General features: G+C 33.3%; 1 protein-coding gene across 4 annotated transcripts; it reads right to left on the reverse strand.

The window, feature by feature from the left end:
• Window positions 1-323: 323 nt before the first annotated feature.
• LOC123902210 (transcription factor PIF3-like) lies at window positions 324-5031 on the reverse strand. 4 transcript variants are annotated; one of them, XM_045951882.1, is made up of 10 exons: window positions 4293-4821; window positions 3750-4014; window positions 2374-3616; window positions 2186-2290; window positions 2011-2076; window positions 1653-1718; window positions 1254-1553; window positions 1050-1223; window positions 859-942; window positions 324-766 (listed from the first exon to the last, which is right to left on the reverse strand). In XM_045951882.1, exons 2-9 carry the CDS (start codon window positions 3833-3835, stop codon window positions 862-864), a joined length of 2121 nt encoding a protein of 706 aa, XP_045807838.1. In that variant the 5' UTR covers window positions 3836-4014; window positions 4293-4821; the 3' UTR covers window positions 324-766; window positions 859-861. The 4 variants fall into 4 exon arrangements, with proteins under 4 accessions (XP_045807838.1, XP_045807836.1, XP_045807835.1 ...); XM_045951880.1 differs by lacking the exon at window positions 4293-4821 and adding an exon at window positions 4830-5031 and having other exon boundaries at window positions 1050-1553; XM_045951879.1 differs by having other exon boundaries at window positions 1050-1553; window positions 4667-4821.
• Between the last annotated feature and the right edge of the window lie 8602 nt (window positions 5032-13633).

Consider the following 13633-nt stretch of genomic DNA (forward strand, 5'->3'; position numbering starts at 1 on the left):
GCAAGTAGACGAGCTCAAATAAGTCAATTCAAAGATATCCTAAGTCGTGATTCACCTATTGCATAATCCATGGCAGTAACTCTATCCGTGTCACTGCCATATGTGAAAAAAGACATTGTTACAAGAGAGAAATCTAGCCTTGGTACTAGGCCGTCTGAATAAGCACAAGATTGTTACTGAGTGAATACTAGCATGAAAAACCATATGACATTCACTAGGCATGAAAAACCATAAGATCTTGAATACTAGCATTTGTTATATGAACACAAATCTAGGATTTTAGACAAAATGTGGAAAAACAAAATGATGGTAACTGGTATGGTATAATAAACAGACAAAACGTTAATTACTTTAGAAACATCGAGACTACATGCACAAATGTGACATTTACTAGAGCAGTTATCCACATCTTAGTGCATCTAGAGTACCGTTTTGTAAAATAAATTATTATTTCATTAATCCAAAGAATCACTATGAAAGATCTCAATAAGACATTTGATTATTATGCTTTCGAATCATTTGAATGCATAATGTTAAGATAGATAAAAAGTGGATGTACAAATGAGTGATGAGTCTCGAGACCAAAATCCGGGCAATTTAGAATTCTTGTGGCTATTTTGACGGGTCAACCCCAATGACTCTGAATTATCCTCTGTAGTAATCTGGATTGAACTTGCAAAATTGAGAGACAAGAGATTTTGGACTCACATTTCTGATAACTTGATTCTTCTGCTAGCCTCGATCAATGCGGAGTATCAATCATAACCTGCTGGTACAACTCAGCAATAAGTTTTTTGTTCAATAATGAAACTACTTTATGCTTTTATTGATAGTGTGATACATGTTCACAATACTTACCGATCACAAAGTGATATTGCCAGGATTAGCAGCTCCACTGTCATCAGCCACTGAGTCATGACCACCATTATGCACCAAAGCCGACTGTTTCGTATCACAGAAATGGAGAACATAAGCATCAAGCATGACAATAGCATAAAATTATTCTGGAAACAAAATGTTTTAACTAATGCGAAAATTGATCACGGGACCTGATTAGGAATCTGGCTTGTAGAGTCACGGCCACCGGTGTTTTGCTTAATTTGTGAGTCCACATTTTGCATTGGATCTCTTGAGCCAGATGCTGAAGCTGGATTCACAGTTTCAACAGTTCCTGTGGATCCATACGCAGAGTTCATAAGAGGCCCTCCTGGAAAAGGAAATCCATGACCACGTGGCATTGGCATGGAAGCTCCCTGACCCGGAAGTCCAAACCCTTGAGGATTTGATCTGGCCATCCCGTGTATAGCAGAAGGTCCGGACATATGTGCAACAGGAATATGAGTTCCTTGCATCTGAGGAGGCATCTGCATCATTGGAAATCTAGAAGATCCGCCGTTCATGTCAGGCATTCCCATTCCATAACCCATACCTAATCCCATATGCATGCCAATGCCCATCGGTGAAAATGCAGCCATGTGTGGTGCATGCATGTGCTGCATTCCACCAGGTAACATCATTTGAGGCATATATAAACCAGCTCCCATTGACATCATCTGCATAACAAGATACGAATCAATCTCTCAAGATATAACTAGATCATTTCAAATCATTAAATTTAAAACTAAAAGATTAATGTAGGGAAATTAGATTACTTGAACTTGGAGCTGAAGTGTTTTTAGATACTCAATTGCCTCATCCAGCATAGAAGCTTTATCCACCTGGTAAGTATGAAGTCAGAAAAGAAAAAAAAAAAAAAGTACGCATACATATACAAAGTATTTTAATAGTTTATATTTAACTTGTCCAATTTTTATTATGAATAAACTTAATGAAAGAAAGACTATGTTTCATAAATTTTTAGTATTTAAAAAGAACAAACTTCTGTAACTTAGCTAAGTTTGAAACTGTAACATTTCATATTTATGAACAACAAAAGTTCCATAATTTTATACAGTTTTTCAGGTGTACCTAAGAGAAGCAAAAATAGAAAGGTAAAGGAAAAAAACCAACCTTATTGCAATTAGGTATGAGTTCTTGTAATGCACGCATCTTCTCATTTATCCTGTCTCTTCGCCGCTGAAAACATAAATTATGATCAGATAAACTGGAAACAAAATAAGCTCATGAAGATAATATGTGTAGTTTCAAAATCAACACAACACAAATAGCATATGTCCTTGCTCACCCTTTCGGATAGATTATGCACTTCAGCAGCGCGACTTCTTTTGGAACCTGCAACTCCTCGTCCGGAACCTCCCTTTTTAACACCTACTGATTCATCCTCCACATCCTTCAAAGTAAAATGTTTTCTTGGTTTAGAGAGGGGAAATATAAAATAAGAAAAAACGATGTAAATCTATATTATTAACTTACTTCACTATGACATTCAGAGTCCTCGGTGTCTCTACTTTTCCGTTTCAAATCTCGATTCTGATCATCCGAGCCTCTGTCTGCACCATTACCAGAGCAAATAGAAGAAGAGGCTACGGCCGTCTCCATACCTTTTTCAGCACCTGTTTGTCCTTTAGTGCCACCGTCACCAAGAACTTGATTGGAACGTTGATCATTCTTAATTCCATTCTCTTTGCAAGCAGGCTCCGATTGTTTAGAAGCTAAAGTGTTCAATTCAAGAGATTTCGGCTGCAAAGGTTTCAAATCAGCCTTAGATTTTTCCACCACCTTATGACAACGCATTTCCAGTTCCTTTGAACATTCACCGCTTGAATTAACAAGAGTTGACTCGGCAGGATTGGTGCTAGTCGAAGCTTCACCTTTATTCTTAATTCCCATACTATCTGATCTTGCTGAAGCTGAATTCAAACCAGACTTCATGCCGATGTTCTGAAGATTAGCTCTCACAATAGCAGCCGGCCTTGCGAAATGGGAAAAATTCATTACATTGGAAACATTGACAGGCAATATAGGATCTTGCTTCTGCACTTTTAAGCTAGAAAAATCGGTCGAGGAAGATGGAATATGATAATTTTCACTGTAAGGCACACCCTGGTTACCATTATTTGCATTTTTATTCTCAGTTATATTCGATGCCCCGGATCTAACAGTTTCAAATGATGTTTGACACTGATTCGATGATGGCGGATATAACTGACTTGTGCAAACTTTATGTCTTGCAGTCTCAACCTGTTCAGCTGAAGAATCCTTAGAAACATTCATCTGTTCTGCAGAATTTTTATGAGAGTCCCTAAACATCTGATTACCGTTACTCCTTTTCTCCAATAGAGTAAAATTATTCGAGGAAGGAAGGTCATCATTCTCCGTGAGTTCATGTAAGAAATCAGAACCATATTCGGTTTGAAAAGAACCATCCATCGTATAATCCAACCAAGGCATCATTTCATCTACTTCTCGAGATGGCACCGACATTGGAATCTCATTCAATCCAGAATCTAAATCACAAAATTTTCCTGTCTTCGGATTGTTATTAGTACCATATCCTCCTCCTACGTCTTTATCTCGACCTCTAGGACTATGAGATGGTAAGCAGTGAGATGGTAAACTCCTACAAGATGGACTCTTTCTAGTACCTCTACTTGATTGACCTTGGCTTGAAATCTGACCACTCTCCCAAACCAGCTCAAAAAAATCATTCTCAGGCCTACATATTCAAATCAAATCCAAAAGAAACAAAACTAAGAAACAAAAGACATAAACAAAAGAAAACATTTCATTACATTAAACACATCAAACACATAAAAAGGGTTTATAACAGCTTATGCTAATGAACTTACGAGGAAGGTTGATCAGCTACACTTGTGCTATTAGTCTCATTACCAAGATTCTCTCTAGCCAAACGGTATAACTCATAAAGAGGCATGTTGTTGATGATGATGATGATGATGAATGAATCAAGAGATCAACAAAACCAAAACTCAGAAACAAAAACAACTTCAAATCACAAAACCAAATCTCTTAGCATTGCTTCCAATATATTCTTCTGTATAAACTGAGACACCTTTGGAATCCAAATGAAGTGTGAAGACAAAGCAGAAAAACCTGACGTAAGCCACAATAAACTATGAGTAAGATAATCATCAATATCTATTGAATTTAAAAAAGGAAACAAGCTTACATCAATAATTTACAAAAATAGAATTTTTTATAAAAAAAAATTCCTTATTTTAATACCCAAAAAAGTCTCTATCAATGAGAAAAACAAAAGTTAACAAAACTATAATACAAAATTAACTTAATAAAACAAACATTAGTCAAACAAATTCTTTAAATATCATGCTTACTAAGTATTAAGTACTAACTACTAACTAACTACTAACCTTGTGGGAAGTAAATAAAGTAAGTGACTTTAATCCGATCTTAATTTTATATTCTTTAAATTTTTCTCTAATCAAACATTTAAGTCGGTTTACACAAAATCCCAATTGGGTTTTCCACCGAATACAGTGACACTGATTCTCGCCTAATTAAGATCAAGGAAAACCCATGTAACTCCAATAACCCAGTTATCTTTTCTCAACTGGGTACTCAAAAAGTTTCAAAATTTCATGAAAACTTTAGCTCAATGACCCAAAAATGCAAGAGTGGAAGTTATCATTATTGATTCGAAACCCCACCAAAGAAGTTATCAAAAAAGCAATCTTTGAAGCTCAAAGAAAGAGAAAATCCAAAATTTAAGGAGTTGGGGAATGACCCAAATGGACGTAGAAGGCGGCGAAAGATTTGCAGAGTTGGAAGAAAACCAATGCAGAACACACAAACGCACAACATAGAACTGATAGAAAGACAGAAACAGAGGAAAAACAGAGGATTTTTTCTAAACCATGGTTAATGTTATGGTTAAGATTTTATGTAACCTTTTGAAAATCCAACGGTTACCCTCCTTTTAAGCGAGTGAATCACACGCTTGTATTGTTGTCTGAGACTTTTTTGCCCTAAAGTTGGTGGGTAGGTTTCCCATAATAGTGTGTGTGTGAGACCATGGAGTGGACCATATGGTAAGATGAGAGAGGTTATGTCTCTGTTCTGTGTATTTAAACTTCTTTTTTTGTATATATTATCCTTGCAAATTGGGTGCATCCATAATGCAACACAACAAAATCATATCCATATCATTATAACTTGTTTGGAAAGTGACACTTTTTTAGTAGATAACCTTATAAAAAGAAACCAAGACATTGGAGTTAAATAAGTTTCTACTTGATAATTTGTTCAAAAGAATTTGAATTTAATTTTTAATGGTCGAATTCTAGATTTTTAATGTTATCTTATGGTCTAGTTGATAAAAATCTTAAAAGATAATATTTCATTCCTTCTTATTAAAATGACCGACTCATTTGTAAAATACTAGTCATTGTATAAAATAGTTGATTAAAATATTTCATCAACCATAACTCATTTTCTATGTATAGTAGTTTTTTTATTTTTTTGACAATATGTATAGTACTAGTTATTTAAATACTCAATTTAACATATTTTATTTTACATTTCTAATAAAGGTGATTTTTTTTTATTAATAAATTCGACCTTAAAGGTGAATAAGTGCAGTGTCCGGGGTTCGAACCTGACTTCTGCATAATATTAATATATGTGATGCCCTTATAAACTCTTAGTTAAGCTCACAGGAACATAAATGTGAAAATATTAATATATAATAAATGTATTATTTTTTTTTTTACAGAATATGATAAAATGTAGTTTAATATATAACAATATTATTCTCTCTTTCATTTATACTCTTTTAATTTGTTAATTTCTAAAGGTGAGTGAAATTGTTAATTGTTTTAGTTATTTTGAGATGGAGGGGGGGTAATCAAATAGTATCATGGTTTGTTAATTGAGGTTTAAGACATTAATAAAGTCATTGACTTTGATCATTGTACTTGTATTAAAGAAAATCTTAATTGACAAAGAGAGCAATCTTTTTGCCCTTCATTGTTGGAGAGACTTTGGTTTGGGATAATTGAGTGGTGGCCTACGATATTTGCCAATGGCTGTCAATGCAATCATGCTAGAAGAGGAGTGGTGTCCTTTCTCTGGATTTCTATGTTTTTGTGAGCCTTGGATTTGTTATATAACAAGGGTTTTCAAATAATTAATTGGGTAGATTGTTTTAAAACGAACAAATCACTTAATTAAATAATTGTGTTCAAATGATTGATGAATTTTATTTATGGTCAAATTATTAAAAATATTTTGAATTTGAATTTTTCCGGTTAGAATGATAATTAAACTCACTTAGGTTAGTCTAGTAGTGTTGGCTTGGATCTTTGGAGTGGGAATAAAGAAAATAATGAAAACCAATGAATGAATTTAGACTAATTTAATCCAAGTTCATTCAACGGTTTTCGTAATTTTCTTTTCTTTCTCTTTCTTTCCACTCAACCAAACGGACCCTCAAGGTCTTAGGTTCGATTTCTTCTTGTGTCAATTTCAGTGGATTAGTTAATATGAAATAAAAAAACTCTAATTTTAAATGGGACCCCACAAATAAGCGATGAGATTGATCTCATAGCAAAAAGAATGGTAATTAATTATATTTTATTACCTCAAAAACAAACTCCATATTTTCAATCCTCCTTCTAAAAATTGAAAAGTTAAGACAAAAACAAGTGAGCTAAATCATTTTTTGTTTCACTACCAGTTTAATCTGCTTCGAGAGTCAATTTTGACATCAAGTGGTTCCACCCCTTCCAATCGCAGTTGTCGGGATCAAACTATAATACTCTCTACCAAATTAAATGTCAATCACAACTAAATCAACTAACGATTGGTTGAACTAAATCATTTTAAAACGTAAAAGTATTGTAAACATTTAATAATTAAATGTAGATTATAACAAATTACTTTTTTCATATTACACTTTTCTACTTTAGATACACTTGAAATGAGTTAAATTCTCAATCATTTGAAATTTAAAGAATCAAAGACAACTGATTTAATTAATCGCAGTTTACTTTAAAAAGTAGTATCAATTAAGGCTCTTTTTGTGATCAGGTAGAATCTAACATGCTCCTCCTAACCATATACTAAATTATAGTTGGATTAACATGCGCGGTCCCCATAGTTTATTGTCACTAAAATGTCCCCCATGCCCTTTCTATTTAATTAGGCAAATATTTTGTACATAATATAATAGGTAAATGTTAACGTGTGTTCTAAAGACATATGATAAATAATTTCATATATAAATATTTTTCCCAAAAATTATTATTCAAAATTCAAATTATTATAGTATTTCTTAATACAAAATTCTATTTTTAGATTTTTTAACATGTGTCCTTAAACATACGCGAGCAGCTTCGGTATGTCAAGTTGTAGAGGTTCTTATTATCATTTTCTAGGAATTAATGCATATATATTTTATTAGGGCACGGATTAGTTATGGGTCAACGAGATAATCTGCAGGGATTGGATGTCTGCCTGTCTTTTAAATTATTAAATTTAAAATGACATTACTAGTAGCAAATTTTGTTTTCTTGGTTTCCTAATTAAGTAACTACAATGATATAAATAAAAGAAATGATTAATATCCCCATGAACTTAGCTAAATTGGTAACAATATCACATATATATTATGCAGGAGTCGGTGTGTTAACTTTGGACATTTCATTTATTCATCCTTAATGTAAAATTTCTAGCAACTATACTACTAGACGAAAAAAATATATGATATATTGATATCAAAGTTATCGATAACATTTTTCTATTGTATAACATTTTTATAATGTGGATTTTTTTTTAATAAGAAATATTGTATAAGAGTATAAGAAAGAGAAGAAGTTAGTTGTTCAAATAACATCGCTCTTTCTATTATGATGTTAGAATAACACTACTCAAAAAAAAAAAAGTTTCAAATAGCACATTTTGGTTATGGGTATAGTTCTTTTATTAATCATCGTCATGATTGAGTAATACTTACTATCATAAGAATTAAAAAGAAATACTTAATGTTCTTGTAAATATTGTTTTAGAGTAATACTTGATCAGAAATGCTCTTGAGGTTAAGTCTTTAGAGTATAGTAAATATGTAAAAATGATCCTCTAATCTAATCCGGGGCGGCTTGCACACATGTGCGGAATGTGCGACGGTATAGGACCTCAAAATTTTGAGGGTCTCAACTCAAAATTTTAAGGTCTAATATTACTTATATATTATTTATTCCTATAAAATATCAGATGTATATTAATATATTAATTTTTAGGCTCTAAAACAAAAATAGTTATATATTGTTAATGTTTATAAAATAAATTATAAGTAGAGCATGTACGTAAATCAAACTATAATATTCTGAATTCGATCTTTGTTTTGAATATGAAGTAGTGTTAAAATTTTTAGTAAAAAGTTGTCATCCATTTGAGTTATTCAAAACTCGAGAAATTAATTTATCCAGTTACTACATGCATATGATATTCAGTTTACGTCAAAAAGAAAAATCAAACTATAATATTTATGATTAGGAACTCACATTAGATTCTACCCAGGGACGGATCTAGACCTAATATATTGGTGAGGCTAAAAAAATTATGTTCACAAACTTTATAGTAAAAAAAAAATAAAATCACACTTACAGATTAGTTGAAGAAATAGTTTTATCTCTATAAAGCACATTAAAAAATAACAAAATAACAAACAAAAAAAAAAAAATCATATTTGTAGAGTTGAGAGGAAAGTAAAAGAATAAAATTTAATATGTTATTGAGATCAATTAAAATTAACAGTATTATCAATAAAAGTGTATAAACCTTTAATGATAAATTTTAAATTATCCGATAAATTTAAAATTAAAAATTTAATGTTGGTGAATTTCAATAACATATCAAATTATTTTAAATTTTTGTAAAATTTTACATGAATTATCCAAATGATATGAATTTTAAATTTAACGATAAATTTTGTAAATTTTATACTCGTTAAAATGTTACCGATATAATTTAATTTCTCTAATATATATATATATATATATATATATATATATATATATATATATATATATATATTGATCACTTCTTTATAAAAAAAAAATTACCACAGAAATTAAAAGCCAAAAAGCAACCTATACAGAACTTGAACTCAAGACCCTTGAGTAAATGGGGGAATACATAACCACTAAGCCAAAAGAATAATTATGATAATATTAGTAGTTATACATATATATATATATATATATATATATATATATATATATATATATATATATATATATATATATATATATATATATATATATATATATATATATATATATATATATATATATATATATATATATACAATAATTCTGGTGTGGCTATAGCCACAGTGAGCCCCTACATGCATCCCTCCCTGATTCTACCCTATGGCAAAGGAGCTTTAATTTCTTTAAAACAAAACCATTAACACCAAAATTGTAACAAATATGATATTTGAAGACAAAAAAAAAACTTAAATTTAAGTAAAAAATAATAAACTATTTTCGTAAATATGATAAAATAAAAAAACCTGTTGTGAATATTGGTTTGACTGGTAATTCAAGCTCTGAAGCATTATAACCTTTGAACCAGCGCTTCAGCCTCTGAAGCAATGTAACCTCTGAACCTCACAACCTCTGAAGCTGATATAAGTTCTGAAGCTCTGAAGCTCTGTTTTGGTTCTGATACGCGTTTCTGTTTTACTTAGCTTTTAGAGTTAGTTAGTTAGTTTTGTACAGTTGTAATTCAGTTACGTTTTGTTTGTCCTAGGTAGTTGTGCAGTTACTTGCATTTAAAGTAACCACCTATTGTATATAAACATTTTAAGGCCCTTTGTGGAAGAATAAGTTTTTTACTTTTCCTTTATTCAATTTCTGCTTATTCTAAATTCATTCTTCATTCATCTTTCATCCTTCAGTGCTCTTTGTTTAGGGTTAATCCCCAACAAAGTGGTATCTAGAGCTTTCACGATCCAAGGGATCTTGATTCGGATCTTTCACCAAGAAAGAGAATCAAAGGTTGCAGTGATTCAATCATGGCTGGGAAGAGTAATTTCCATGCGAATTTGCCAATTCTTGATGGAAAGAACTGAGATACATGGGTCAAACAGATGAATGTGATATTCATTGTTCAAGAAGTGGATGAACAAGTGAAGACAGTTCTCGATCCATTACCAGCAAATGCAACAGCAGAACAGAGAACAACGTTCAGAGAAGCACTGAAGAAAGATAGCAAAGCTCTATTTCTCATTCATCAATGTGTTGATGCCAAGGTATTTGAGAAGATTGCAGATTTCACAACGTCCAAAGAGGCTTGGGACACTTTGCAGAAGAGCTATGGTGGTGATGCAAAGGTCAAGAAAGTGAAATTGCAAGCCTTGAAGAGACAATATGAGCTGCTGGAGATGAAGAATGATGAGACAATTGCAGATTACTTCACAAGAGTGGTGACTCTCACCAATCAGATGAAGAATTGTGGAAGTAATCTTGCTGAACAGGAAACAGTGGAAAAGGTACTTAGAACTTTAACTTCAAAATTTGAGCACATTGTGGTGACAATTGAAGAAACAAAAGACTTAAGTGAAATCAAGATTGAAGACTTGCAGAGTACACTTGAGGCTCATGAGATGAAGCATGGTGGAAGAAACCATGGCAAAGAAGATGAGCAAGCTTTGTTTGTAAAGTTCAAAAAGTACCAAGATGACAAAAAGAAATGGCAGAAAAAGAAAGAGTTCAAGAAAGGGAAAGAAAGTGTTGAAGACAAGCCTGAATCCTCAAAAGAAGGAGGAGGGAAAAAGAAGAATTATCAAAAGAAGGATAAGAGCACCATTCAGTGTTACAATTGTGACAAATATGGTCACTATGCTAAAGAATGTAAGGCTCCTAAGAAGAACCAAAGTCAAAACAGTGGAGAAGAAGCAAATGTGGCACAGGATGATTCAACATCAGAAGATGATGTGAATTTCATGGTGACAATTACTGATGAAGCAGCAGATTCCATGGTTTGGTACTTTGATACAGGGTGCTCAAATCATATGACAGGGAATAGAAGCATCTTAACTGATTTTGACAAGTGTTTCAACACAAAGATCAGGCTAGCAGATAGCAATTCCATTGCAGCTGAAGGCATTGGAAATGTAGTGATACAGAGAAATAATGGAAGGAAAGCAGTGATTGAGAAAGTTCTATATGTGCCTGGTATGAAATGTAACTTGATGAGTGTAGGTCAGTTACTTGAGAAAGGGTTCAGGGTAGTGCTAGAAGATGAAGCACTGAAACTCTTTGATTCAAAGAACAGATTAATTCTGAAAACATCACAAAGCAGGAATAGAACCTTCAAGAGTCAAATCAAAGCAATTGAAGCTGAATGCTTAGTTGCAACAGCTGAAAGTAAAGACAGTGACTTATGGCACAAGAGGTATGGTCATTTGAATTTCAAAAGCTTGTCTATGCTTAATTCAAAGAACATGGTGTTAGGACTGCCTAGTGTTATACCTCCAGTCGATACATGCACTGTATGTTTGTTAGGAAAACATCCTAGATCATCTTTTAAAAGTAACTTGCCTATGAGATCTAGTGAAGTGCTAAATGTTGTGCATTCTGATATTTGTGGACCAATTGATGTGTTATCAACTGGTGGAAACAAATATTTTATCACATTTGTTGATGAGTATTCAAGGATGATATGGCTATATCATATAAAGGCTAAAAGTGATGCATTTGAAGTGTTTAAGAAATTTAAAACACTGGTTGAAAAACAAAGTGACAAGTCAATAAAAGTGTTGAGAACTGATGGTGGAGGAGAATATACATCAAAGGAGTTTGAGAATTATTGCAAAGAGCAAGGCATAATTCATGAAATTACAGCACCATACACTCCTCAACACAATGGTCTTGCTGAGAGAAGGAATAGAACTATCCTGGATATGGCTAGAAGCATGGTAAAGCAGAAGGGTTTGCCACGTAGATTTTGGGGTGAGGCAGTTTCTACTGCAGTATATATCCTAAACAGATGTCCTACCAAATGCTTAGACAAAGTGCCAGAAGCTATATGGAGTGGTTCAATTCCATCTGTGAAACACTTGAAGGTGTTTGGTTCCTTGAGTTACAAGCATGTGCCAGATGCAAAGAGAAAGAAGCTAGATGACAAAAGTGAACCTGTGATATTTGTTGGATATCATAGAACTGGTGCATATAGACTGTATAATCCCACATCAGACAAGATAGAGATCAGTAGAGATGTGAAAGTACTTGAGAATGAAAGCTGGGATTGGAAACAGAAATCTGTATCTAAGAAAACTTGTGAAGTGGACTTAGATGATGGATTAAGCAACATAGATGAACCAGTTACTTTTGTTAATCCAAATCAAGGTACTAATCATGAAGAAGATATGCACACCTCAAGTGATGATGATGATAGAGTTCATCCGACACCAAGACCTCACAGAGTTACTCAGATTCCAAGAAGGTTAGCAGATTGTGAAATGGTTCCAGATAATGCTGTAGACAATGAGGGTGACATTGTGCATTATGCTATGCTTGCAGACACTGAACCTTTAGATGTCAAGAGTGCACTAAAGAGTAAAGTGTGGTTAGAAGCAATGATTGATGAGCTGAAGTCAATTGAAAAGAATAAGACATGGGACCTGTGCAAGCTACCTTCAGAGAAAAGAGCAATTGATGTGAAGTGGGTGTACAAAGTGAAGCAAAATCCTGAGGGCCAAGTAGTCAAGTACAAGGCAAGACTTGTGGCCAAAGGTTTTCTGCAAAAGCAAGGCCTAGACTATGATGAAGTATTCTCTCCTGTGGCAAGGCATGAAACTATAAGGCTGATTATTGCACTAGCTTGTAGCAGAAGATGGCCTTTATTCCATTTAGATGTAAAATCAGCATTCTTAAATGGACCATTGGAAGAAGATGTATATGTCAAGCAACCACCTGGTTTTGAATTGAAAGGTAAAGAAGATAAAGTGCTGAAACTGAACAAAGCCTTGTATGGTTTGAAACAAGCTCCAAGAGCTTGGAACAAGAGAATTGACCAATTCTTTGTTGTACAAGGATTTGTGAAATGCAGTGTGGAATATGGTGTGTATGTTAAACACAGTGAGAACAAGCATATGCTAATCATATGTTTGTATGTTGATGACTTGTTAGTGACTGGTAGCTCACTAGCAGAGATTGAAGATTTCAAATCACAGATGAAGAGTGAATTTGAAATGACCGACTTGGGAAAGCTCACCTATTTCTTAGGAATGGAGCTGTTATATACTGCAAAGGGGGTGATACTGCATCAAGCAAAATATGCCACTGAGATTTTGAGAAAGTTTGAAATGCTTGATTGCAATTCATCAGTCACACCTGCAGACACAAGACTTAAGCTGGAAATAGATGAAAACAGTGATACTGTGGACCCTACTATATTCAGACAATTGATTGGTTCACTAAGGTACTTGTGTCAAACTAGACCTGATATTAGCTATGCAGTTGGCTATGTAAGCAGGTTTATGAGCAAACCACTGAAGCCTCATCTACTGGCTGCTAAGAGGATACTCAGATACATCAATGGCACAATACACTATGGTGTGTTATTTCCATATTCAAAAGATAGTGTGAAACTTGAATTAAATGGGTTCTCTGATGCTGATTGGTGTGGAGACAAAGTAGACAGGAGGAGTACTAGTGGTTATTTGTTTAAATTCCTGAAATTCTGG

The sequence above is a fragment of the Trifolium pratense genome, linkage group LG1 (genome assembly GCF_020283565.1).
Source record: "Trifolium pratense cultivar HEN17-A07 linkage group LG1, ARS_RC_1.1, whole genome shotgun sequence".
NCBI lineage: Eukaryota > Viridiplantae > Streptophyta > Magnoliopsida > Fabales > Fabaceae > Trifolium > Trifolium pratense.